Source organism: Canis aureus, chromosome X (genome assembly GCF_053574225.1).
Source record: "Canis aureus isolate CA01 chromosome X, VMU_Caureus_v.1.0, whole genome shotgun sequence".
Classification (NCBI taxonomy): domain Eukaryota; kingdom Metazoa; phylum Chordata; class Mammalia; order Carnivora; family Canidae; genus Canis; species Canis aureus.
In genome coordinates, this window is record NC_135649.1 from 63,876,704 (window position 1) to 63,903,892 (window position 27,189).

Sequence of the window (27,189 nt, forward strand, 5' to 3'; positions counted from 1 at the left end):
TGCTGAAACCAATTTTATTCATTTTTTATGGCTTCCTGATACAGTTTTACTTCAGTATTTCCAACTAAAATTTTTCTTCTGGTTTCATAATTATTTTCTTTTGCAATTATGGATCTCCCAGGTACTTTGTTCAGACTTTTAGTACCGAAGGCTCTTTAACATTTCAGTATTCTATTTGAATTTTCTAATAAGGAATTATGTGTCTCCTTTTTAGAGCACAAAAACTTTGGTCTTTTGAGATTTTTCTTTATTAAAGTCAGAATTCTAGGTGACAGTGTGAAGTGGTTCAGCCACTTTGGAAATGTATGGAAATTCCTGAAAAAGTTAAACATTCACCCTTTGACCCAGAAATTACAACCCTAGGTATACACTCAAGAGAAAAAAATATATATTCATGTAAAAACTCATACACAAATGTCCTTAGCGGCATTATTCATTAAAAAAGAAGTAGAAACAACCCAAATTTCCATGAACTGATGGGGAAACAAAACAAGGTATATAAATACACATATTTATATATTTATATATATACGTATATATTAACTGTAGTTTTATTTTTTAACTGTAGTTTTAAATTTAGACATTCATATATATATTATATATACTATTTAGCAATAAAAAGAAATGAAATATTGATATATGTTACAAACATAAGATAAACATTTGTGTACCTTGAAAACAATATACTAAATGAAAGAAGTTAGACACAAATGGACAAATATCCTATGGCTCCACTTATATGGTACCTAGAATTGTCAAATTCATAAAGATAAAAAATTGAACAGTAGGGGGATCCCTGGGTGACTCAAGTGGTTTAGCTCCCGCCTTTGGCCCAGGGCATGATCCTGGAGTCCCAGGATCGAGTCCCACATAGGGCTCCCTGCATGGAGCCTGCTCCCTCTACCTGTCTCTCTCTCTCTCTCTCTCTCTCTCTCTGTGTGTCTCATGAATAAATAAATAAAATCTTTAAAAAGTTGAACAGTAAATAACAAGGGCTAGGGGAGGAGTGGGGAAAATGAGGAGTGACTGCTAATGAGTATAGGTTTCTTCTGGGGTGATGAAAACGTCATAAAATTAGATAGTGGTAACGGCTGCAAAACTCTGAATATACTAAGAACTACTGGATTGTATACTTTAAAAGGGTAAATTTTATGGAATGTAAACTACATGTTTACATTAAAAAGTGAGAATTCTATGATTTCCACCATTTGTCATGAATATGAAAAGTAAGAATATTTAGTATGTTTCTGGGTCCTCTTCCAGTGACATTTATCTACCACAATAATTTGAGCATGTGTTTGATATAATTTTTTATGCTTCTCAGTTTTAGTGAGCTTGAAAAAAGAATATAGCTATTTAATATCCTTCATTCTGATCAGAATAGCAAAAGTTAATAACATTATCTGGAAATTAGTTATATTGTTTTTCTATTTTATTTACAGCAGGAAATTTCATTAGAGCATTTCCAATTTAATTCAAGCCTAGGTTCAGTTCTAGTTCAAAATAACAAGTTCACATAGGCAAATTCATTGAATATTCATTTTTGGTTTCAGTTCAAGAGCTATCAGGAAATAGACTTTTAGGCAGTTCTAGAGTCAGTTTCATTTGAATGTCTAAATTTAAAACTAAGTTTAAATTCTATTATTTATATCTACCTTTTTTCTTTTCAAAATAGCATTTGCTTCTCTAATAATACATGTATACATATATCCTTGTCACAAAAAACAAAACACATAGGAAAGAAAGTACAATGGAAACAAATATCACCTTTATCCTACTACTCATATAATAACCACTGTTAAAATTTTAGTTCATGTCCTGCCAGGAATTTTATTCACTTATATACATAAACAATATACACATGGCATAAATCCTTATATATGTGTTTATAAAATTTCGATCATACTGAATATAAAGATTTTTAGCTTTTTTTCATTTAACAAAATATCTCAGACACTTTCCTGTGACATTAAGTATCAGTATTAAAATACTGTCATTTTTTATAGTTTTATAACATTTCATCATATGGACATATCATGATTTAATGTTTCTAGTTTTTAAATATTACAGATAATTATGCAAACATCCTTATGCATCTTTGTATACGTTGCTGACTACCTCTAGAGGACTTACTTCGAAAAACTTGAATTGCAGTGCCTATTACTCACTTATTATTGATGAAAGCCAAAGAATCCAAAATAGGAAATACAAAACATTAGAGGAATCTGAGAAAAAAGTGATAATTACCTGACAAGGCAGCATCAAATCCCATGTCTTCTATTGCTTCTCTCAAGGTTTCTGGAGAGGTTAGTAGAGGATCATACTCAACAGTCCCATTGCCATTTGCAAGAGATACTCGTATGGATTTTACACCTTCCTTTTTTGATATGACACCCTCAATAGACTGCACACAAGAATTACAAGTCATGCCATCAATGTTTATTACAGTTTCTTGAGTCAGAGGATGGCTAACTATGTTCAAAGGAATCTTTTGAAGAGGTGAGCTGGAGGGAGAGTTTGAGGTACTCTCAACTTCACTAGCAATACTAACTCTGTATTGTCCTGGTGATATGGCCTCTATTGCTTTTCTCAGGGTTTCTGGAGTGACTAAGCTTGCATTGTACTTTACTATGGCAGATCTATTCTCTAAAGAAACTACTATGCTGCTTACATATTGGAGTGTAGATAAAGCACTTTCAATATTTAACACACATGATTTACAATGCATGCCATCTATAATGAAAGTGACTGTTGAATCACTGGTATAAGATGGACTCCTTTGCTGAGATCCTTCTGAGGATTTGACTGGTGTATTCTTTAGGCGTTCTATATCAATAGCTCCCAATTTCAGGTACTTGGGCTGTTTTTTGATGAAGGCTGGAAAGCCCACAGCTTCAATCTGCTTTTTTATTTCCTCTATTGTTATAAGATGAGGTTGATAACCAATAGTAGCTTCTTGGTTGTCCAGGGAGACTAGTTAATAAAAAGAGAAATATTATATCAATATTATATCAATACCACACACAATTGTTTCTCTGTCTTTGTTATCATCATCCTTTAAGATATTTCAGTTCTTTTCAGAAAATGTTATTGACAACAGACTGGAAAAAAAGCAAAAAATATGACCACTATATCTACAGTCTCCAAGTTTCCACATGCCTGAATAGAAACGCATTAGAGGTAGAGAGGACCACATGCATGTTGCAATAAAAACCCTGAAATCCAGGGATGCCTGGGTGGCTCAGTGGTTTAGTGCCTGCCCAGGGCGTGATCCTTGGAGTCCCGGAATCAAGTCCCATGTTGGGCTCCCTACATGGAGCCTGCTTCTCCCTCTGCCTGTGTCTCTGCCTCTCTCTCTCTCTCATGAATAAATAAATAAAATCTTTAAAAAAAAACCTGAACTCCATGAACTGCCACTCAAGCTACCTTTTTTACTTGTTTAATACTCATGTAATTTTTCATTATAATCATTAACTTTACCCACATCAACCCTGTGAATACCCACATTGTACCCAGACTTCAATGAAACAGTAAGTATTCTAGTCCACTGGGGCCAAAATCCATGCTTAGGTAAAGTAAAAACCTCAAAGACCAAAACAGAAAACTAAGCTCACAAGACAATTAAAAAAATAACACAAGATATATTACCTTTAATTCGCTGAACACCTTGCAGCTTCCCAATTTTTCCTTCAATGGTGCTGGTGCATGAATGGCAGGTCATCCCTTCAATTTTCATCTTCAGCATGACTTCACCTGCTTGAGCCATACTGTAATCTTCACAGGTTCCTGATTTTTTCTCCAGAGTTCTAATATCTAAACTGAGATCTGGAAGCAGCTCTATTATCTGATTGGCATTCACTATAGAAGGGATTAATGTCACCACTATAGTTCTTTGCTGAGGGGAAATTTTAATGTCTGTCACACCCTTGGTCTTGAGCAATGTGTTTTGGATATGATCCCATGGCAGAGCCAGTGAACCAGCAACAGTCAGAAACACAGTATCAGTTAAAACAGGGAGAGGATTAGGATTGTGGAGAACAGCATCAAAGCCCATGTCATCAATAGCTTCCAGTAGGGTCTTTGGAGTCTGTAGTTTAGGGTCATAAATAATAGTTGCATTTTTTTCTTCCAGTGAAACCTTTTGGAAGAAAATTTCAAAAGTCCGTTTAATTACATTTCATGGCCTAGAACTTAAAAAATTGCAATCATCATATCACATTCAAGAAGAATGCAACAAATAATTCAACCTGGGAGTTTCTCTATTAGTTCTCTTCTTTATTATTCTCTTTGGAAAGAAACAGACTACCAGTCAAACAGTACAATGTCTCCTGTACTTATAGGAATGATAAAATTATATGTAGGTGTATGTGACTCAAGTACTAATTGTGCACTTGAAATATACACATCGACAAACACACCCTAGAATTTCACAACAGAGTATAAACTCCTTCTTACTATCTCCTTTCACAAATTATTCCAATACTTTACACTCTACCAATTCAAAAGATAATAAAAAAACAGGATCAGTTGCAGAAAATAAAAGGTGATATGAAGTTTAAATTTTAAGATGTTCAATTAAGATAACTTTGGAAGAAAAGATATAAACATGCTAGTTTATGATTAAAGGTAGTACTGTAGATTTTGTAGCATATATTCCTATAACTTTCTAAGTTACTACAGCCTAATATTACTTTTATTCAAAATAAGAACGTGTTTATTGTTTTGCCTGATTCAATGATAAAAACAATGACTGGATTCCTAAAGCTGAGCTACTATATAATTTTACTACTACCATGACTGCATTGTATATATTTGGCTGACAGCTTACAAAAGTTAATGATACAGTCATACACACAAACACATATGTACAAACACACAACTACTGGGCTGGGAGTCAGAAGATTTGAGTTCCATAAAAAATTCTCCACTTCGGGCACCTGGGTGGCTCAGTTGGTAGAACATCTGCCTTTGGCTCAGGTCATGATCACAGGGTCCTGGGATCGAGCCCCATGTCAGGCTCCCTGCTCAGTGGGGAGTCTGCTTCACCCTCTCCCTCTGCCTCTCCTCCTGCTTGTGCTCTCTCTCACTCTCTGACTCCTTCAAATAAATAAATAAAAATCTTTTTAAAAATTCTCCACTTATTAGCCAACCACACTCATTAATTCTGACATCTGAAAAATGGGGAAATATGCCCTATAGTCTTCTAGGGTTGTTATAAGGATCATATGAGTAAATAAAAAGTAGTTCTTTGCAGCAGTGAGTTAAAGGTAAACACTGAACAACTAATATTTACCGAGCACTTATTATATGTGCCAGGAACCAGGATTCTCAAGACACAAAGCTGAGCGTGACACAGTCACAGGGAACAAAACTAGAAAAGAAAATACAGAAAACAGACATGTATTCATCCCGGGAATATGGTTCAGAAAAGGCTCCTTAGGGGAGCCTTTTATTATCTCCCTTAGGGGAGATAATATCTTCATGTAAAAGGACAAACAGAAATCAGCAAGGATGCATGAGGGAGGAATTCTAGACAAATGGAAAAAGTAGATAAAGATCATAAGCAAAAGAATTAGGCAACTAATTTATTATGGGGCCCCTTTTCTGCCAATAATGGTTTGTAATAGGGAGCTATGAAAAAGTTAAACAAGGGAATGACATGATTGTTTTAGCATTTTAGAGAAGAATCATTTTGGAGACACTATAGAAGATGTGTGTGGGTGGAATGGAGTGACAGGATGGAAGATCAGTTAAGAGACTACTGCAATTGTAATACTGATACAGAGAAGATAGATATTAAGGCATGAACACTGGGGACAAAGAAAAAGGGGACATTTCCAACATATATTTGGTGCATTTGCAAGGGCAAGAACTAGTAAGGAGATTATAGAGAATAAAGGAGATGATTACGATGACTTATATGTTTATGGTTTGGGCCAATAGATGGTGTTGTCATTAACTATTATGAGAGAGAGAGGAGGAAAACTGGAGGAAGTTAAAAGTGGAGGGAAAAGAAAGATGACAAATTTAGTTTTGGATTCATTGATTTTGAGAGGCAAGAGGGTATTAATGTTCTAAAAGCAGTCAAAATATGGGCATTATTATTATTAATACTATCATTTTGGATTCCTGGTGAAAACCTTTGTTCTATAAATAAAAGCAACCCCAAAATATAATTAAAAGTAATTAAGAGTCAGGGCGCCTGGGTGGCTCAGTCAGTTAAGTGTCCGACTCTTGATCTTGGCTTGGGTCTTCATCTCAGGATCATGAGTTGAAGCCCCGTATTAGGCTCCATGCTGGGTGTGGAGTCTACTTTTTTTAAAAAAAGTAACTGAGAGTAGGAAATCTCACTTTAAACTCAAAAATAGGGATGCCTGGGTGGCTCAGTGGTTGAGCATCTGCCTTTGGCTCAGGCTGTGATCCCAGGGTCCAGGGATCAAGTCCTGCATCAGGATCCCTGCAGTACCACAACAGTCTGCCTATGTCTCTGCTTCTCTCTCTGTGTCTCATGAATAAATACATAAATAAAAATGTAAACATTCAGGGGCACCTGGGTAGCTCAGTTGGTTAAGCACCTGCCTTTTGCTCAGGTCATGATCTCAGGGTCCTGGGATTGAGCCCCAAGTTGGGCTTCCTGCTCAGCGGGAAGTCTGCTTTTCCCTCTCCCTTTACCCCTCCTCCCAACTCATGCCTGCTCTCTCTCTCTCTCTCAAATAAATAAAGTCTTTAAAAAAAATTTAAACATTTGGGACACCTGGGTGGCTCAGCGGTTGGGCATCTGCCTTTGGCTCGGGATGTGATCCCGGAACAAGATCAAGTCCCACATCAGGCTCCTACATGGAGCCTGCTTTTCCTCCCTCTGCCTGTGTCTCTGCCTCTCTGTGTCTCTCATGAATAAATAAATAAAATCTTTAAAAAATTTAAACTTTCAAGCTAAGGAAGAAGATGGTGAACAGATGAGGGGTAGGGAAGGAGGGGCAGCACAGGGGACTATAGTGTCATGGTTGTGGTGATAGTTAAATGAATCTATGTACATGTGTTAAAATTCACCGAACTAAAAAAAAAAAAAAAATAATAGAACTGTATACCAAAGAAGTCAATTTTACTGTATGAATGGTTTTAAACAAAAAAATTAAGATTAAAAAACTCATTAGTTGTATTAGCTAAATTTCAAGTGTTCAATGGCCAATGTAGCTAAGTGGCTGCCATATGGTACTGGGTCTATATAGAACGTTTCCATCATTGCAGTACATTGCATTGGACCATACTGCTTCAGGCTCTAGTGTATTTTATGATAAAGTACCAAACTTTTTTAAAAGGGTGGGAATTTTTCTCTTTATGTTTAAATACACATTATATGGTATTTTTTAAGATTTTATTTATTTATTCATGAGAGAGAGAGAGGGAGAAAGAGAAAGAGAGGCAGAGACACAAGCAGGCTCCATGGAGGGAGCCCAATGTGGGACTCAATCCCGGGACTCCAGGATAATGCCCTGGGCCAAAGGCAGGCGCTAAACCGCTGAGCCACCCAGGAAACCCTATATCATATCTTTTTAAAAAGATCTGGTTTCGAATAATTTCCACCCCCTCAAAAAATGCTAATTTACCAACATGCCCAATGAGAAACTATTCTTAAAACTGACTATATAAGCAAACCCACTTTCTCACTACATGGTTTGCTGTAATTTCTACTGCATTAGCTTATATTCTAATTATAATAGGCATAAGGAGATAAGGAAACTAAGTATATAAAATACTTTATTAAAAAGTTATATTACCTTATGTTGTTTTCATGCTGTAGACTAAAAACATTTCCTCATTTAGTAACTTCTATTTGTGTGTTTTAAAGCTGGCCAACCACCCTTAGCACAAACAAAAATGTTCCCCTTTTGAGTAACGTCACTTAACTTTTCCTCTGAATGTTAAATATCTAAAGGTATCTAAGAGTTAGATATCAAAAAGTCATATAAGAGTTAGATATCAAAAAGACTTTTCAAGCCTAAAGTCTCAAAGGAAACAAAAACAAGCAGCACCTCTGTTTCTTTTAAGAGGAAATTCATATAGTGATTATCACAATACTGTTCTAGATACCAAATCCTTAGGCAGGAAGCTTAAAATAACATTTATTTATTCAACAAATATTTACTAGGTGCTTATTATGTGCCTGGCACTGTGCTAGCTGCTAGGATACAATGGTGAGCCCGGAAACTGCTGGTAGCAATATGATTCTGGGTCAGCTTAACCCTTTCACATTAACCCTACCAACAATTATCACCTCCACCTATTCACCACGTTATTCCAAAGTTTCATCAGCCTGTCTTGTTCTCTCAATCTTTCATTAAGAGCCAATGCTGTTAATCACACTAATAGGAATTTACCCCAAATATACAAATGTAGTGATCCAAAGGGGCACCTGCACCCCAATGTTTATAGCAGCAATGTCCACAATAGCCAAACTTTGGAAAGAACGGAGATGTCCATTAACAGATGAGTGGAAAAAAAAACAGATGAGTGGATAAAGATGTGACATATATACACACATACAATGGAGTATTACTCAACCATCAGAAAGGATAAGATCTTACCACTTACATCAACATGGATGGAACTGAGTATTATGCTGAGAAATTAAATAAGTCAATCAGAGAAAGACAATTATATAGTTTCTCTCATATGAAGAATATAAGAAACAGTGCAGAGGATGATAGGGAAAGGAAGGGAAAAACGGAATGGAAAGAAATCAGACAGGGAGACAAACCATGAGACTCTTAACTATGGGAAAGAAATTGAAGGTTGCTGGAGGGGAGGTCACTGGGGAGATGGGGTAACTGGGTGATGGGCATTAAGGAGGGCATGTGATGTGATAAGCACTGGGTGTTATATGCAACTGATGAATACTGAACTCTATATCTGAAACTAATGATGTTCTATATGTTGGCTAACTGAATTTAAATAAAACAAAAAAAGAACCAATGCTGTTTTTTCTATTTTCATAAGAACTATTCTTCCATTAAATCAACAGTTCCTCTAAAAATAAACATGTAACAGGCTACAAATTATGAATGTGACTTGTAGGAAGGACAAAAAGAGGAAGACTATTCGCTGTATTTAGATGAAGGCAGAAGTGGAAGAGAAGAAAAGAAAAGAAATCAAAAATACTCTGTGGCCTCATAGCATTAACAGTGGAGTAAAGGGGTGCTAAATGCCCACAGGAATTGTAAAGATCCATTATTTTAATGAGTATGGTATTCTTTACTGAAATGTTTAAAACATGAAATTCAAGCACAGTATACTTTATCTGCATGTGATTTCTATATAATTTGCTCTCAAGTAGGATGAAAGCTAGAACTTTGGACAAGTTACCCTAACTTAAAGGACTTCATTTTCCTAAGAGACCAGTTTAAAGTTTACTTTCTTACATTTTCATAACAACTCAACATAAAAGTAATCAGAGGTTTTTCAGACCTTGAAAGGATTCGGTCATTTTATATAGACCAAAGTCATTAAAGTGAAATGATTCATCAGTTATCTTGAATTTCTAATATATTTGATTCACCAACCACAAATAGTTTTGACTCAACTAAAAACTATTTAAAATACATAGGAGACACTTGTCATGCATGGTGTCCTCCATCATGAGTCCCCGTAGTGTGGCCTGACATATCCATAGCCCTGAGGGGAAACTTCTTCTGCCCTGCCCCAAGCCTGGCTCCCCATGGGCTCCGCGATTGCCCACCACCTCCCCACCTCACAGAAGCAGGTTATACAGACTCCTCTCCTCTCATGACCATTTGCAACTCTTCACCAGGGGTCTTCAGCTGACAGTAATGAAACCTGAAGGCCCATGCAAGAAAGGGTAACATTTTTATTTTGAAAGTGAGGTTTCCACCATTTGCTTCGACGTGGATGAAACTGGAGGGTTTTATGCTGAGTGAAGTAAGTCAATCAGAGAAGGACAAACATTATATGGTTTCACTCATATGGGAAATATAAAAAATAGTGAAAAGGATTATAGGGGAAAGGAGAGAAAATGAGTGGGAAAAATTAGAGAGGGCGACAAAACATGAAAGACTCCTAACTCTGGGAAATGAACAAGGGGTAGTGGAAGGGGAGGTGGGCGGGGGGATGGGGTGACTGGGTGACAGGGAATGGGGGGGTACTTGGCGGGATGTGCATTGGGTGTTATACTATATGTGGCAAATCGAACTCCAATAAATAAATAAATGAATAAATAAAACATAGGAGACACTGGGTGTTCTGTATGTTGGCAAATTTAATTTAAATAAAATATTTAAAAATGAATGAATGAATAAATAAACATAAAATATATAGGAGGAACCTGATATAAATTACACATTTTATAATCCAAATTCTATTATTATTTGTTGAAAACAATAATATTAATCAAGCGATACTCTACTTTGATGCTTCAATACAGAGTACTGAAAACTAAAAGTCATTAATATAAACTGTTCAGTACTAGCACAAAAATAGACACAAAGATCAATGGAACAGAATAGAAAACCCATAAATAAACCTATGCTTATATGGTCACTGAGTCTATGACAAAGGAGGCAAGAATATACAATGAGAAAGAGACAGTCTCTTCAATAAATGGTGCCAGGAAAACTGGACAACAGCATATAAAAGAATGAAACTGGATCACTTTCTAACACCATACAGAAAAATAAGCTCAAAATGGATTAAAGACCTAAATGTGTGACCTGAAATCATAAAAATCTTAGAAAAGAACACAGGCAGTAATTTCTCTGACATCAGCCATTGCAACATTTTTCTAGATATGTCTCATAAGGCAAGGGAAAGAAAAGCGAAAATCAACTATTGGGATTACACCAGAATGAGAAGCTTTTACATAGCAAAGGAAATAAACCAACAAAACAGAAAGGCAACCTACCAAACGGGAGAAGATCTTTGCAGATAATATATCCAATAAAGGGTTAGGATGCAAAATATATAAAGAACTTATCAAACTCAACACCAAAAAAAAAAAATCCAAATGAAAAATGGGCAGAAGACATGAATAGACATTTTTCCAAAGAAGACATACAAATGGCCAATAGACACATGAAACGATGCTTCAAGATCAGTGATCATCAGAAAAATGCAAATCAAAACTACAGTGAGATATCACCTTACACCTGTCAGAATGGCTAAAATCAATAATACAAGAAACAACAGCTGTTGGCGAGGATGTGGAGAAAGGGGAAATCTCCTGTATTGTTGGTGGGAATCCAAACTGGTGCAGCCACTCAGAAAAATAGTACAGAGATTCCTCAAAAAGTTAAAAATAGAATTACCCTATGACCCAGCAATTGCACTATTTACCCAAACAATACAAAAATATTAATTCAAAGGGATTCATGTACCCTGATGCTTACAGCAGCATAATCTGTACTAACTAAATTACAGAAATAGCCAAAGTGTCCACTATCTGATGAATAGATAAAAAAAATATGGAACAATGGAATTATCACTCAGCCATAAAAAATGAAATCTTGCCATTTACAACAATATGGATGGAGCTAGAGAGTATTATGCTAAGTGAAATAAGTCAGTCAGAAAATGATAAAAACCATATGATTTTACTCATATGTGGAATTTCAGAAAAAAAACAAATGAGCAAAGAGGAAAAAAAGAGACAGAGACAGAGAGAGGGCAGCCCCAGTGGCTCAATGCTTTAGCGCCGCCTTCAGCCCAGGGCCTGATCCTGAAGATCCGGGATCAAGTCCCATGTCGGGCTCCCTGCATGGAGCCTGCTTCTCCCTCTGCCTGTGTCTCTGCCTCTCTGTGTGTCTCTCATGAATAAATAAATAAAGTTTAAAAAAAAAAGAGACAGAGAGAGAGGCAAACCAGGAAACAGAGTCTTAACTATGAAAAATAAACATAATGGCTACCAGAGGGAGGTGGGTGGGAGGATAGTTTACATAGTTGATGATGATTAAGGAGTGGACTTGTTGGGATTAGCACCAAATGTTGTATGGAAGTGCTGAATCACTATATTGTACACCTGAAAGTAATAATACACCGTATGTTAACTAACCAGAATTTACATAAAAAGCAGGAAAAAAAGAATATTGGACAGTACAGATTTCCCATAGAACTCTTCCTTTACAATATCCCCTATTATTGCTTAATGTATTACATTAGGTGTGATACATTTGTTAAAATTGATTAGTTTATATTTTATGAAAAAAATTCAAAAACCAAATTTTATAATTTTTTAAGTTGTAGCATTGTTTTTTCATACACTAATCTGTAAACTGAGTGCATTAGCAAAATTTTCATTGCTAATATATTATCATTTTGTTCAAAAATATAACTAATGCATAGTTATTCATTATGAAATATTTAAATATAAAACCATACAAGGAAATAATGAAACTCTCCATCCATACCATTCCTCCACTGCTAGTTTTTTATATTGAATTTGACCTTTTTTTGAAATTTGGGATAAAGTTCAACTAAATCAGAAACCTAACCCTCTTCGAATAATCGAATAATTGACTCTACATCTTCATGGATGGATGATTATCACCTAGGAATTATATTAAGCAAAATGCCGGTTTTACTCTAATACAGTGTTTGAAAAACACAATGTTCAAAGCTCTATCATTTGTCATAGCAAAAGTTAGCAAATGAAGAAAGTTCCAAATTGAAATAAAGATTCAGCTCTATATGCTGATATGGCACAATCTTTAAGATGTATTTGCTAAGTGAAAAAAGCAGGGCAGCCTGTGTGGCATAGCGGTTTGGCACCTGCCTTCAGCCCAAGGTGTGATCCTGGAGTCCTGGGATCAAGTCTCGCGTTGGGCTCCCTGCATGGAGTCTGCTTCTCCCTCTGCCTGTGTCTCTGCCTCTCTCTCTCTCTCTCTGTGTGTGTGTGTGTGTGTGTCTCATGAATAAATAAATGAAAATCTTTTAAAAAAGAAAAAGAAAAAAGCAGGGCACAGATAATACATATGGTATATGTGAAAAGTGAAAGAAAATGGAGTCATTTATGTCAAGGGGTTTTAGAATGGAGCCAGAAGGCCATTAAGGAGATGGGCCTTATACATATCCTCACCTGGTGGAACCATGAACTTCTAAACCGGGACAAACAACAAATATTCCAAGGACTCTCCACAAACATCAACAACTTACCATATTAACAGACTTTTGCTTAGTGATAGCCTTAGCAATCAATTATGTTTAGCTAAAATAAGTTTTCTGCCACCAATACCAATCAAAATTCTTTGTAAACAATGTGTACAAGCATTCCTCTTTGCCTTTAAAAACCACTGACTTGGGCAGCCCTGGTGGCTTGGCGGTTTAGCACAGCCTTCAGTCCAGGGTCTGATCCTGGAGACCCCAGATCGAGTCCCATGTCGGGCTCCCTGCATGGAGCCTGCTTCTCCTTCTGCCTGTGTCTCTGCCTCTCTCTCTCTCTCTCTGTGTGTGTGTCTCTAATAAATAAATAAAATCTTTTAAAAAAAAACTAAAAATAAAAATAAAAAATAAAAAAATAAAAACTACTGACTTTTGTTCCCTAGAGGAACACAATTTGTGTTGCTATCTAAATCTGTGCTTCATGAATTGTAATCCTGAGACCCCAAATAAATGCTTTTATTTTAGTTCTTCCTCTTTTCTCAGTGGACATATGCTTTCATTTATATAAAAGGATATATGTAGATAGATATAGATAGATACACATATATACATATAAACCATTTTACATTCATAATCTATTTCCGGAAGGATACATACATTAGCAAACTAATAACTGGTTTCCATTGGGAGGGGGATTTTACTCTGTGTTACTTTTTCAATTAAAAAAAAAAACTGACTCTTCCCCCGAGCGGCCTGAGGTGACCTCCGAAGATGGGTCGCTACTCGCTGGACCCAGAAAACCCTACAAAATCATGCAAGTCGAGAGGTTCAAATCTTCGTGTTCACTTTAAGAACACACGTGAAACTGCCCAGGCCATCAAGGGTATGCATATTCGAAAAGCCACCAAGTATCTGAAAGATGTCACTTTGCAGAAGCAGTGTGTCCCATTCCGTCGCTACAATGGTGGAGTTGGTAGGTGTGCGCAGGCCAAACAGTGGGGCTGGACACAGGGTCGGTGGCCCAAGAAGAGTGCTGAATTTTTACTGCACATGCTTAAAAATGCGGAGAGTAATGCTGAACTTAAGGGTTTAGATGTAGATTCTCTGGTCATTGAGCACATCCAGGTGAATAAAGCCCCCAAGATGCGACGTAGAACCTACAGGGCTCATGGCCGGATTAATCCATACATGAGCTCTCCCTGCCACATTGAGATGATTCTTACTGAAAAAGAGCAGATTGTTCCTAAACCAGAAGAGGAGGTTGCACAGAAGAAAAAGATATCCCAGAAGAAACTGAAGAAACAAAAACTTATGGCCCGGGAGTAAATTCTGCATAGAATAAATGCAAATAAAAATAAAAACAGAAAAAAAAAAAAAAAACTGTTGGCAAATCAAACTCCAATAAAAAATATACAAAAATTTAAAAATAATAAAAAATTAAAAACCTGTTATATCAACTATACTTAAATTTTTAAAAACCAGTTAATTTTAAAGGGGGGCAAGGAATGTATTGGTCCACAGGATGAATTTGGTAACTGCTAGCATCTAGGTGGCCATTTTTTAAAGGATAATCTAAATTAGGTGTATGGACTGCAGCCTTTACCTCAGTAAAGGGAAAAAGCACTCAAAATGTTACCAGTATCAATTTCAAGGACAAAAGTAATTTGGTAATAAGGCATTAATCTTTGGAGTCATCCAGTACTTATATCTAATTAAATTTGTTTTTACATTTCCACTTTCAAAAATGCGAAATGATTCCAGAGAAAGACCTTCATATCATCTGCCCATTTTTACCCTGAACAGACCACTAGAGTGATTAAGTTAAACTTTGGGTTAATCTCTTTAAAGTCTCCAGTCTTCACACTGACAAGACAAACAAGAGTATTATACTCATTTATAAACTTCACAAGATAAGACCATTTCCCAAAATGTATTTAAATGCTGATGCTGCAAAGAGAAATAATCACATTACTTCTACTTATTACAAAATTAGAGACATCTTGACTATTCAGTTCTCCTTGAATTCTGTTAAAGCTCTAATCTGTTCCGCTGTAGCATTTTTTCAATAAAACAACCCCACTCAATTTAAGATCACAATTACATTACCTCATATCGGGGTTTTATTCCAAACACAAGAGCTCCTTGATTTAGTTGAAAAAATGTCCTCTTTAAATCTGTTTTCTTTCTTTTTAAAAAGATTTTATTTATTTATTTTAGAGAGAACATAAGTGCATGTTCCCGTGCCCACCAGCCAGGAAAGGAGCAGAGGGGGAGGAAGGGGGGTAGAGGAGAAAAAATTTCAAGCAGACTCCCCACTGAGTGGGAGCCTGAGACAGGGCTCTATCTCATGACCCTGAGATCATGACCTGAGCCAAAATCAAGAGTTGGACACTTAACCAACTGAGCCACCCAGGTGCCCCATCAAATCTGTCTTCTAAAGTGACTGCACATTAGTCTTAATGGTAATCTCAGCTATAACTATGATCCAGAAATTTTCAACCTTGAGTTCTTAAAAAGTAACCAATAGGGGCACCTGGGGGGGCTCAGTGGTTAAGTGATCCTGGGGTCCTGGGATTGAGTCCCTGTGGGTAGCCTCCATGCTCAGCAGGGAATCTGCTTCTCCCTCTGCCTCTCTCTGCCACTCTGTGTTTCTCATGAATAAAAAATAAATAAAATATTTTAAAAAGTGACCAATATTTATGTATTAACATGTTGAGTTGCATTCTGACTATAAATTATGTTTGCACATGAAAATTTTCTATGTAATGCCTAGAAAGAAGTGAATCCACCTTTTTAAAAAAACTTTTATTTTTTAAAAGATTTTACTTATTTCTTCATGAGAGATACAGAGAGAGGCAGTGACATAGGAGCCTGATGGGGGACTTGATCCCAGGACCCCAGGATCAGAACCTGAGCCAAAGGCAGACACTTAACCACTGAGCCACCCAGGTGCCCCATAAATCCACCGTTTATGGCCTCTGAAATGCAAACATTTTAAGGGCTTTCCTTAAGAAAAATAACACAAAACTATAAATAACAAAATTCAGTACAAAAGTAAATATTTCAAATGAGTAACAAAATCACAAGTTACAAAGTTTAGAAAGCTGCTAAATACCATAAAATCCTGATATGCCTATTTTCTTTTCCTATATTTTCATGTATATTCTCCTATTTCATTTCTTTTTTTAAAAAATTATTTATTTGAGAAAGAGAAAAAGAGAGAGCATGAGCGGGGGGAGAGGCAGATGCAGAGGGAGAAGCAGATTCCCTGCTGAGCATGGAGCCCAATGCAAGGCTGCATCCCAGGACCCTGGAATCATGACCTAAGCCAAAGGCTGGCGCTTAACCAACTTAGCCACCCAGGCACCCCTCTCCTGCTTCATTTAACAATAACTTTTTAAAGGCATTTTCAAAAAGAGAAAAGAAAGATAATTTAGCTATCCCTGTATGTCAAAATATTTTTTATTAATGATAGCTTAGTAAAGTTCCTTTCAATATCACAACTAGGTATTAATAAATTTTTAGAGCTGTTGTCAAGTTTGGGAAAACTATCAAGTTTCTTTCATATGTGTACTAGAAAAGTTCAGAGAATTTCAGAGAAGTTTACTTGTGTACTGATTAGTATTAAATACTCTTTGAATTGATAACAATCATTTACCATTTTTACACTGGACCCTACATTTTTAAAAGATTTTTATTTATTTATTTATTTATTTATTTATTTATTTATTTATTTATTTATTTATTTATTTTTTATGAGAGAGAGAGAGAGAAAGAGAAAGAGAGAGGCAGAGTCATAGGCAGAGGGAGAAGCAGGCTCCATGCAGGAAGCCTGATGTGGGATTCGATCCCAGGACTCCAGGATCACACCTTGGGCCAAAGGCAGACGCTAAACCACTAAGCCACCCAGGTGTCCCGGCCCTACATTTCTGTGTCATGATACTGAGTGAGTTGGTAATATGGGTGGTAGGAGCATTATTGGAAGACATTCCTACATCAGAATTCCTAGCAAAAATTTCACGATACACAGAAGTGACTACCACATTTGGCCAAATATTCTACTAATCCCAAACCAAACATCCCCATCTCAACCTTTCCTTAGTCAGATCCCCAAAATACCCATGGCAAATCTAATACCACTCAACACAAAGGGAAAGTCTAACAGAGGACAAGTTTAAGTGGAAATAGACAATGGACTTAAATGCTTGTGCTTAAAATATTTTACTTTTGCAAAAACACATAACCATGTGAACAAACTGCTAAGACTCCCTCCAGAGTCTCAGAAGGGGTCAATACAAGTGAAAGGCTATGAAACTTAAACTTCACAATAAATCTGTCTCTTGGCCTAGAATACTAGGCATTTAGTAAAATATTTTTAAAGGAAAGAAAAAAGAAGAAAGGTTACTAATAATATATACTATATCATCTGGGCTTTTGACTGAAGGAGGAGAGGCAGAGCTAGGAAAAAAAGGTTTGTGTCTTTTTATTTTCAGCAAATTATGAATGTGCCCTGGAAAGTATAGCTTATCTATCACTGGACTCCATATAAATCACTGTTGATAACACAAAGTGCTTTCATATTATATTACTGCTACTTTTCCAAGTTAATCCAATTCAATTGTATTTTTCTGACCTTAAACAGACTTTATTAAGTACAGGGGAATTCTAGGAAGATGCAGGAAAAATAGCAGTCTTAAATATGAATGGGGTGCAACAGACTTTTTTGGAAAATCTATATAGGAATGTACTTGCAAATGTCAAGCAGAATCCCTTCCTTTAGGGATCCCTGGGTGGCGCAGCGGTTTGGCGCCTGCCTTTGGCCCAGAGCACGATCCCGGAGACCCGGGATCGAATCCCACATCGGGTTCCCAGTGCATGGAGCCTGCTTCTCCTTCTGCCTGTGTCTCTGCCTCTCTCTCTCTGTGACTATCATAAATAAATAAAAATTAAAAAAAAAAAAGAATCCCTTCCTTTAGTTATACATGAATATGTGGGAAAAACATATTAATCTAAAATAGTTGGCCATGCAAAGAGTTGGAGATTCTAGAAAATACACTAGCTGTTAGTGGACAATAAGCACCTAAGTCATCTGAAAAAAAATTATGTGAACTAGTTTTTGGATGGTTAAAATAGCTTTACTGCAGTTAGCACAGACAATTAGTTAGATTCAGCTTCTATTTTGGCCCTCCAAGATCAGCTACCTTGGATCAAGTAGAGGAGGTTTAACTGCTTTCATTTGAAGATAAATCAAATGTAGGTGTCATACTTATTACTCAATGAAATTAAACAACTAATTTTTAAAGATATGGGACTGAAGGGTGCAGAGCTACTTTTATCATCATTTTTTCTAATCAACAAACTGGAAAATATCCATCTAATTGTCGGATAGTTACGATCAGTGAAAAAATTACAAAATGTAATTGGGTAAAATCAATGTAGATGGGTAAAACTTAATGTTTTAGATTAATTAAAAGGCAAAGCTCTCATAAGTATCTAGCTGATCTGGGGATACATCAGATATTCTAGTCCAAATTTAATGACTCATGTACTTAAAAATATAATGATCTTCTGATTATTAGAAGAATCCATTGATCTCTGAATTTAAATGTTGTGCTAAATCTGATTGTGCTAGGGCAGCTCAGGTGGCTCAGCAGTTTAGCGCCGCCTTCAGCCCACGGCCTGATCCTGGAGACCCAGGATTGATCCCATGTCAGACTCCCTGCATGGAGCCTGCTTCCCCTCTGCCTGTGTCTCTGCCTCTCTCTCTCTCTCTCTTTCTCTCTGTGTGTGTCTCTCATGAATGAATGAATAAAATCTTTTTAAAAATCTGTGCTACTTTCCGTCCCTGACGCCGCCGAGGTCGCACGCGTGAGGCTTCTCCGCCGCCGAGATGCGCTACGTCGCCTCCTACCTGCTGGCCGCCCTCGGGGGCAACACCTCCCCCAGCGCCAAGGATATCAAGAAGATCCTGGACAGCGTGGGCATCGAGGCGGACGATGACCGGCTCAACAAGGTCATCAGCGAGCTCAACGGGAAAAACATCGAGGACGTGATCGCTCAGGGTATTGGCAAGTTGGCCAGTGTGCCTGCTGGTGGGGCTGTGGCCGTGTCTGCCGCCCCAGGGTCTGCAGCTCCTGCTGCTGGTGCTGCCCCAGCCGCAGCGGAGGAAAAGAAAGATGAGAAGAAAGAGGAGTCCGAGGAGTCAGACGACGACATGGGATTTGGCTTATTTGATTAGGGTCCTGCCCACCCCCACCCACTGGCAAATAAAACCCTTTTTGTGTAAAAAAAAAAAAAAAAAAAAAAAAAAATCTGTGCTAAATGCAGCTGGACAAAATTCCTTTTAAAATATTAATATATACTCTGGGTAGTGTGTCTAAAAATGTACCTTTTGTATGTAGATCTGAACTACTCATAGGAAAACCACTTTAAGATTGATGCAATTGATCAAATTTCAAGGTTGCATTAATTTCCACCATCACTGTAACAAATATTGTATAAAAGCAAAATTATAGAAAACCTCCAGTAAATAGAACCACCACCAACACAAAGTTGTTTAATGATGTGAAAAACTCAAATAACACATTGAAATAATCAGTACATTACACAAATGAGGAAACAACTCAGTTAAAATGACATATCTGGGGATTGACTCATTAAGCTGCGATTGTGAAATAAGTTCAAGAGGCAGTAATTCATAGTATAATATTTAAGATAAAGCAGCCATATGTTACTGTCATGATAGTAGAAATTCCTAAACTTCTGGCAAGAAAGCAATATTGTTTCATTCCTTTGGACTCTTAGATACAAACTGGAGAGAAACGGGAGAACAGGAAAGGAACCAAACTGAATGAAGCATGAAAGAGTGCTGATATTAGCTACACTCCAAACAGTGCTGAGAATCCTGAAGAGTAACAAGGAAAGAGGCAGGGGTGGGCAGCAAAAAGGTTTGGAAATGGTATTGAGATATACTAGGAAATTCCATGCACTAGTCAGGGACTTCTACCTTAACAAAGTACAACAGGCAGAAAGGCCTATATTAACTCTTAGAAGCATCAGCAAAATACATTACCAAACACAAATGATGAAAATAAACAGCAAGGATTCTCCTGGGGGTAGGTAGAGGGAGGTTCCTTGTACTAGGCTCTCCACTTTTGTGTATGTTTGAAATTTCTCATTAAAAGTTAAGTACTCAAAAAAAATAAAATAAAAAATAAAAAAATAAAAGTTAAGTACTCACACACAAAAAAATAAAGTTAAGTACTCAGGGTGTCTGGATGGCTCAGTTGGTCAAGCATCTGACTCTTGATTTCAGTTAAGGTCATGATTTCAGAGTTGTGAGATTAAGCCCTACATGTGGATCTCTGCTCAGTGGGGAGTATGCCGCCCTCCTCACTCTCCCCCACCCTTCCCCTACTTATATACACTCTCTCCCTAAAATAAATAAATATACCTTTAAATAAATAAGTAAAAGTTAAGAACTCAGTTGATGGACATTTGGGTTGCTTCCACAATTTGGCTATTATAGATATTGCTACTATGAACACTGGGGTGCATGTATTCCCCTAAATTAGTATTTTTGTATTTTTTGAGTAAATAGAGATAGTAGTGTAACTGACTAATGAATGGATAAAGATGTGATATATATATACATATTTTATATATATATATCTCACGTGTGTGTGTGTGTGTGTGTATACATAGACACACTATGGAATATTACTCGTCACCAAAAAGAATGAAATCTGGCCATTTGCAATGACATGGATGGAGATAGAATGTATTATGCTAAGTGAAATAACTCAGAGAAAGACAAATACCATATGATTTCACTCATGTGGAATTTAAGAAACAAAACAAATGAGCAAAAGGACAAAAAAAAAAGAGAAGTAGAGGCAAACCAAGGAACAAACTCTTAACTACAGAGAACAAACAGATGGTTACTAGAAGGGAGGTGGGTGGGGAATGGGTTAATACTAGATGGAGATTAAGGGATATGTTAGTTGTGATGAGCACCAAGTATTGTATGGAAGTGTTGTATATTGTACAACTGAAATTAATATTACATTGTATATTAACTAACTGGAATTTAAATAAAAACTTTTTTAGGGATACTTGGGGAGCTCAGTGGTTGAGTGTCTGCCTTAGGCTCAGGTCATGATAATCCTGGGGTCCTGGGATCGAGTCCTACATCAGGCTCCCCAAAGGGAGCCTGAGTCTCCTACTGCCTATGTCTCTGCCTCTCTCTCTGTCTCTCATGAATAAATCATAAAATCTTTATTTTTTTAAAGATTTATTTATTTATTTATGATAGACAGAGAGAGAGAGAGAGGCAGAGACACAGGCAGAGGGAGAAGCAGGCTCCATGCCCGGAGCCTGATGTGGGACTCGATCCCGGGACTCCAGGATCGTGCCCTGGGCCAAAGGCAGGCGCCAAACCACTGAGCCACCCAGGAATCCCCCATAAATCATAAAATCTTTAAAAAAAAAACTTTTTTTTAAAAAAAGTATGTACTCTGTGACCAAGTAGGCTTTACCATGTGAATGCATGGCTGGTATAACATTTGAAAATGAATCAATGTAATTCACCATATTAATACCCTAAAGAAGAAAAATAATATGGTCATCTCTACATGAAAAAAAGGAACTTGAAAAATTTCACCATCAGGGATCCCTGGGTGGCTCAGCGGTTTGGCGCCTGCCTTTGGCCCAGGACGTGATCCTGGAGTCCCGGGATCGAGTCCCACGTCAGGCTCCGGGCATTGAGCCTGCTTCTCCCTCCTCCTGTGTCTCTGCCTCTCTCTCTCTATGTCTATCATAAATAAATAAATAAATCTTTAAAAAAAAGAAAAATTTCACCATCCATCCATTCATAATTAAAAACAAAAGCTCTTGGGACACCTGGGTGGCTCAGCAGTTGAGCATCTGCCTTCTGCTAAGGTCGTGATCCCTAGATCCGGGATCGAGTCCCACATCAGGCTCCTGCGAAGAGCCTACTTCTCCCTCTGCCTGTGTCTCTGCCTCTCTCTCTTTCTCTGTGTCTCTAATGAATAAATAAATAAATCTTTATAAACAAACAAACAAAAACAAAAAGTTCTCAGAAAACTAGGAATGGAAAGAAACTTCCTTAACCTGATATACGGCATCTGCAAAAAACCCTACAACTAACGTAATACTTAACAATGAATGACTGAATGCTTCTCCCCACCCCTGCCATGATCAGGAAAAAGACAAAGATGTTCATTCTTATCACTTTTTTTTTAAAGAAAGGCAGACTGCCAAATGCAGCACCCCGTTTGGATGTGTAAGGAGTCTTGGAAGCTTGACTATCCTACATTCTTCTATAAATGGACCTTGAGAGCTTGTTTGGAAGTTCAAGCTGGGGAGCACAGCTACTTGTATATCCTTGACCAAAGAACTGTCTTCCTTTATCAGGGAAGGTCATACTCTTCAACCAAGCATGCAGCTTTGGGAAGGATGCACATGGAGTAGTGAGGCAGGAAGGTGATACCCGCCTAGCCAGCCAGATCAGCTGAATCAACCTTTGCAGTCAATGGGGTGACAGATGTTGCAGCCCGATCACCCTCACATTCCATTCTTACCACTTCTATTCAAAATTGTAATGGAGGGCAGCCCGGTGGCTCGTCGGTTTAGTGCCGCCTTCGGCCCAGGGCGTGATCCTGGAGACCTGGGATAGAGTCCCATGTCAGGCTCCCTGTATGGAGCCGGCTTCTCCCTCTGCCTGTGTCTCTGCCTTTCTCTCTATGTGTTTCTCATGAATAAATAAATAAATAAAATCTTAACAAAATTGTAATGGAGATTCTATCCAGTTCAATAAAGCAAGAAAGAGAAGTCATACAGACTAGAAGAAAATAAAATTCTTTATGCCCTGATGACATAATTACTTATGTAGAAAAATCCCAAGGAATCTACAAAAAAGCTAATTATTATGACAATTTAGCAAAGTTCAGAATACAAAGTCACCATACAAAAATGAATTGCAGGGAACCCTGGGTGGCACAGCAGTTTAGCGCCTGCGTTTGGCCCAGGGCGGGATCCTGGAGACCCGGGATCGAATCCCACGTCAGGCTCCCGGTGCATGGAGCCTGCTTCTCCCTCTGCCTATGTCTCTGCCTCTCTCTCTCTCTCTGACTATCATAAATAAATAAAAATTTTAAAAAATGAATTGCATTTCTATATGCTTATAATGAACAAATGAAACTAAAATTTAAGAAACAGTACCATTTAAATATCATTAAAAAACATGAATTACTTAAATATATACCTAAAAAATATATTCAAGATCTATATGCTGAAAACTATAGATCTCTGATAAAAGAAACCAAGGAATACCTAAATAAATGGAGATATATATCATATGTAGATTAGAAAATTCAATATTGTTAAGATATTAATCCCAGGGCAGCTGGGTGGCTCAGTTGGTTAAGCATCTGCCTTTGTCTCAGGTCATGATCCCAGGGTCCTGGGATGAAACCCCACATCAGTCTCCCTGCTCAGCAGGGAGTCTCTTTCTCCCTCTCCCTCTACTCCTCTTCCTTGTTTGTGCTGGCTATCTCTCAATTAAATAAATAAATAAAATCTTTATAAAAATTTTTTAAAAGATGTTAATACTATCCAAACAGATCTACCGAATCAACACAATCCCAATCAAAATCCTAGCAGATATTTTTATAGAAATGTATAAGCTGATTCAAAAACTTATATGGAAATGAAAAGGAACTTGCATAGTCAAAACAATTTTCAAAAGAAAAAAAAAGTTGAGGAAACACAATATCTGATTTTAAGATTTATTATAAAGCTACAATAACCAAAACTTTGTGGTATTTATTGGCAAAAGGAGAGAAACACAGATCAATGGAACAGAACTGAGCATACAAAAATATACCCATAAATATGTGGTCAACTGATATTCAAAAAAGGTACAAAGGCAATTCAATGCATAAAGGATAGATTTTTCAACAAATGGTGTGTGTTGGAAAAACTGGACATTTGTATTAAAAAATTAACCTCAACCCATATATCAAATGTGTACACATTAATTCAAAATGAGGGGCACCCGGGTGGCTCAGTCAGTTAAGCATCTGACTCCTGATTTCAGCGCAGGTCATGATCTCAGGGTGGTGAGGTCAAGCCCCACATCAGGCTCCACAGTGAGCATGGAGGCTGCTTAAAATTCTCTCTTCCTCTGCCTCTGAACCCCCTTGTGTGCACTCATTTTCTCTCTCAAACAAAAACGAATCATAGACCTAAAATGATAGAATTTTAGATAACATAGAAGAAAATCTTTGTGACCTTGGGTGAGACTAAGATTTCTTACACACGACACCAGAAACCTGACTCATAAAGGAAAAAAGTAGATAAATTAGAATTCATCAAAAGTAAAAACATCTGCTCTGGGAAAGATACTTTTAAGAGAATGAAGACAGGGGGAGCTAAGATGGTGGTTTAGTAGGAGGACCCTAGGCTCATCTCATTCCTCAAACACTAGATATCTATCAAATTATTCTGAATACCCAAGAAATTAACCCGAGGACTGAAAAAACAAATTCCACAAGTAGAGGGAGAGAAGAGACCACATCAAGGAAAGCGGGAAAGTGTGGAGATGTGGTTTGGGGGAGAAATGGATTGCAGGTGCCACAGAGGTGCGGGAGCCCTGGTCAATGGAGAAAGGCAAAAGAGAGAGGAACACACAGGGAAATGCACAAGGAGAACACTTCCCCAAAGCCATTGGCTGGGAAAATGAGAGGGGCTTATTTTCATTAATTCTTAGAACCAGCAGGGCTTAAAAGACTGGAGTTTTAAAGGTCACTGGTTTGGCTGGGATAGAGCTCTGAGGGCATTGTGCTGCTCCTGGAGAAATGGCAAGCAAACAACCCAGGGGCAGACACCATGATCTGAGGAACACCTGGGGCACACATGGGGGGAGATTATCCACTCTTCTTGGAGCACATCTGTGAGAGGTAGTATTCATAGAGACATCTCTCCAAAAACAAAGGAGCTGGTGGGTCACTTTTCCATCCCCTGCCCCTCAGCATAAACACACAGCCACCCAAGCAGGGCTGTTTGGTCCCAACGCTGGCTGCCTAACCTGCTCGATCCCAGTCCCATGCCCCTGTGCTCTGGCACAACTGCCCCTCTCAGTCAAACCTCCTTCAGTCCCAGCACAGCAAAACCCTCTCCCAGAAGAACACTGCAGGCCCCTGCCCCCATCATATCCCTAAAGCCTGGAGTTTTAAAAGTTAGCAAGCATGGCTGACATAGTAGAGCCCAGAGGCTACTGTGCTGTTCCTGGAGAGAAGGCAGGCAAACAATCCATAGGCAGATAGCATGAAAACAGTGACTGAAAATGCCTAGGGCAACACAAGGGGGAGATTATTGGCTCTTCCGGGAGTGATTCCTTAGTGTAATAACCACAGAGACCCCTCTCCAGGGGAAAAAGGACCTGTCTGGCACGATTTCCCTACCCAACCCCAATAGCATAAACACACAGCCACCTGCAGCAAATAGCACAGTGCTGACCCTGGCTGCCTAACCTGCTTACACCAGGTCTCATACTGCTGTGCTCTGCCAGTACTGCCTTTCTCAGTCAAGTCTGCCTCAGTCCCAGAACAGCAAGCCCCTTCCCCAGAAGACCAGTGGAAGCCCCTGCCCACTGCATGTCTCCTGACCAGACAGTTCTGCAAGGCTTCTATGCTAGTGTAAGTAGTATCAAGTCTCATTTAACAGCAGACCAGAAACTAATTAAAACTCTCCACACTCTGACCAAGGACCAAACACTGCCCACTGCAGGCAAGGAGACCCTCTCCAGACAATTGGCCTGAAGGACAGAGCAGCCAAAACACAGCAGCAGAGTGTACACAGCACACACCAGAGACATTTCCTAAAGTGCCAGGCCCTGACAGTAAATGATCTCTTCCTCATAAAGCCATTATCTCAAGAGCACAAAACATAAAAGGTTTTCTAACACAAAAAAAGAAGACAGAGACTTAGACAAAATGCCAAGATAGAGGAATTCATCCTAAATGAAACAGCAAGATAAGGTCATGGCCAGAAATCTAAGCAAAACAGATATAAGTAATATGTCTGGTGGAGAATTTAAAGCAACAATCATAAGGATACTTGCTGGGCTTGAGGAAAAAATGGAAGAATTCAGAAAGGTCCTTGCTACCAGATAAGAGTTAAAAAAGAATCACTCAGAAATGAAAAATGTAGGGTGCCTGGGTGGCAGCGTTGGCTGAGTGTCCAACTCTTGGTTTCAGCTCAGGTCATGATCCTAGGGTCCTGGGATCAAGCCCCATATTGGGCTCCCTGCTCAGCAGGGAGCCTGCTTCTCCCTCTCCCTCTCCCTGACACTCCCCCATTTTGTGCATGTGTGCATGTGTGCTCTCTCTCTCTCTGTCAAATAAATAAAATCTTAAAAAAGAAGAATTAATAAAATTGATAAACCTCTATCTGGACTTATCAAAAATAAAAGAGGACTCAAATAAACAAAATCACAAATAGGAGAGGAGAAATAACAACCAACACCACAGAAATACAATTAAAAGAGAGTATTACGAAAAACTAGATGCCAACAAATTGGACAACCTGGAAGAAATGGATAAATTCCTAGAAAAAATATAAACTACCAAAACTGAAACAGGAAGAAATAGAAAATTTAGTAGACTGGTAATCAGCAAATAAATTTGAATCAGTTATCAAAAATCTCACAAAAATACAAAAGTCCAGGGCTAGATGGTTTTATGGGGAATTCTACCAAATGTTTAAAGAAGAGTTAATACCTTCTTCTCAAACTATTCCAGAAAAAATAGAAACGAAAGGAAAACTTCCCAATTCCTTTTATGAGGACCACAATACTTTGATACCAAACCCAGATAATGACACTACAATTAAAGAGAACTATAGGTCAAAATCTCTGATGAACACAGATGTAAAAGTCCTCAACAATATATTAGTAAATCAAATCCAAGAATATATTTTAAAAAATCATTTACCACAATCAAGTGGAATTTATTCCTGGGATGCAATGTGGTTCAATATTTGTAAATCAATCAATGTGAT

At 37.8% G+C, this 27,189-nt stretch overlaps 2 protein-coding genes across 13 annotated transcripts in view; one reads left to right on the forward strand and one right to left on the reverse strand.

The window, feature by feature from the left end:
• ATP7A (ATPase copper transporting alpha) overlaps positions 1 to 27,189 on the reverse strand; it is a 154,689-nt gene that overhangs the window by 75,445 nt on the left and 52,055 nt on the right. For 11 of the 12 annotated variants that reach the window (XM_077889249.1, XM_077889255.1, XM_077889253.1 and 8 more), the window contains 2 exons: positions 3,649 to 4,138; positions 2,248 to 2,973 (listed from right to left, as the gene is read on the reverse strand). In XM_077889249.1, the coding sequence (XP_077745375.1) occupies positions 2,248 to 2,973; positions 3,649 to 4,138 (1,216 nt within the window). Of the gene's footprint in view, positions 1 to 2,247; positions 2,974 to 3,648; positions 4,139 to 5,293; positions 5,372 to 27,189 lie in introns of all 12 variants that reach the window. The other variant, XM_077889254.1, reaches the window with a different exon arrangement.
• On the forward strand, positions 18,939 to 19,403 carry LOC144308534 (large ribosomal subunit protein P2). Its single transcript, XM_077889152.1, has one exon. The coding sequence runs from the start codon at positions 18,998 to 19,000 to the stop codon at positions 19,343 to 19,345; it is 348 nt and encodes a 115-aa protein (XP_077745278.1). The 5' UTR covers positions 18,939 to 18,997; the 3' UTR covers positions 19,346 to 19,403.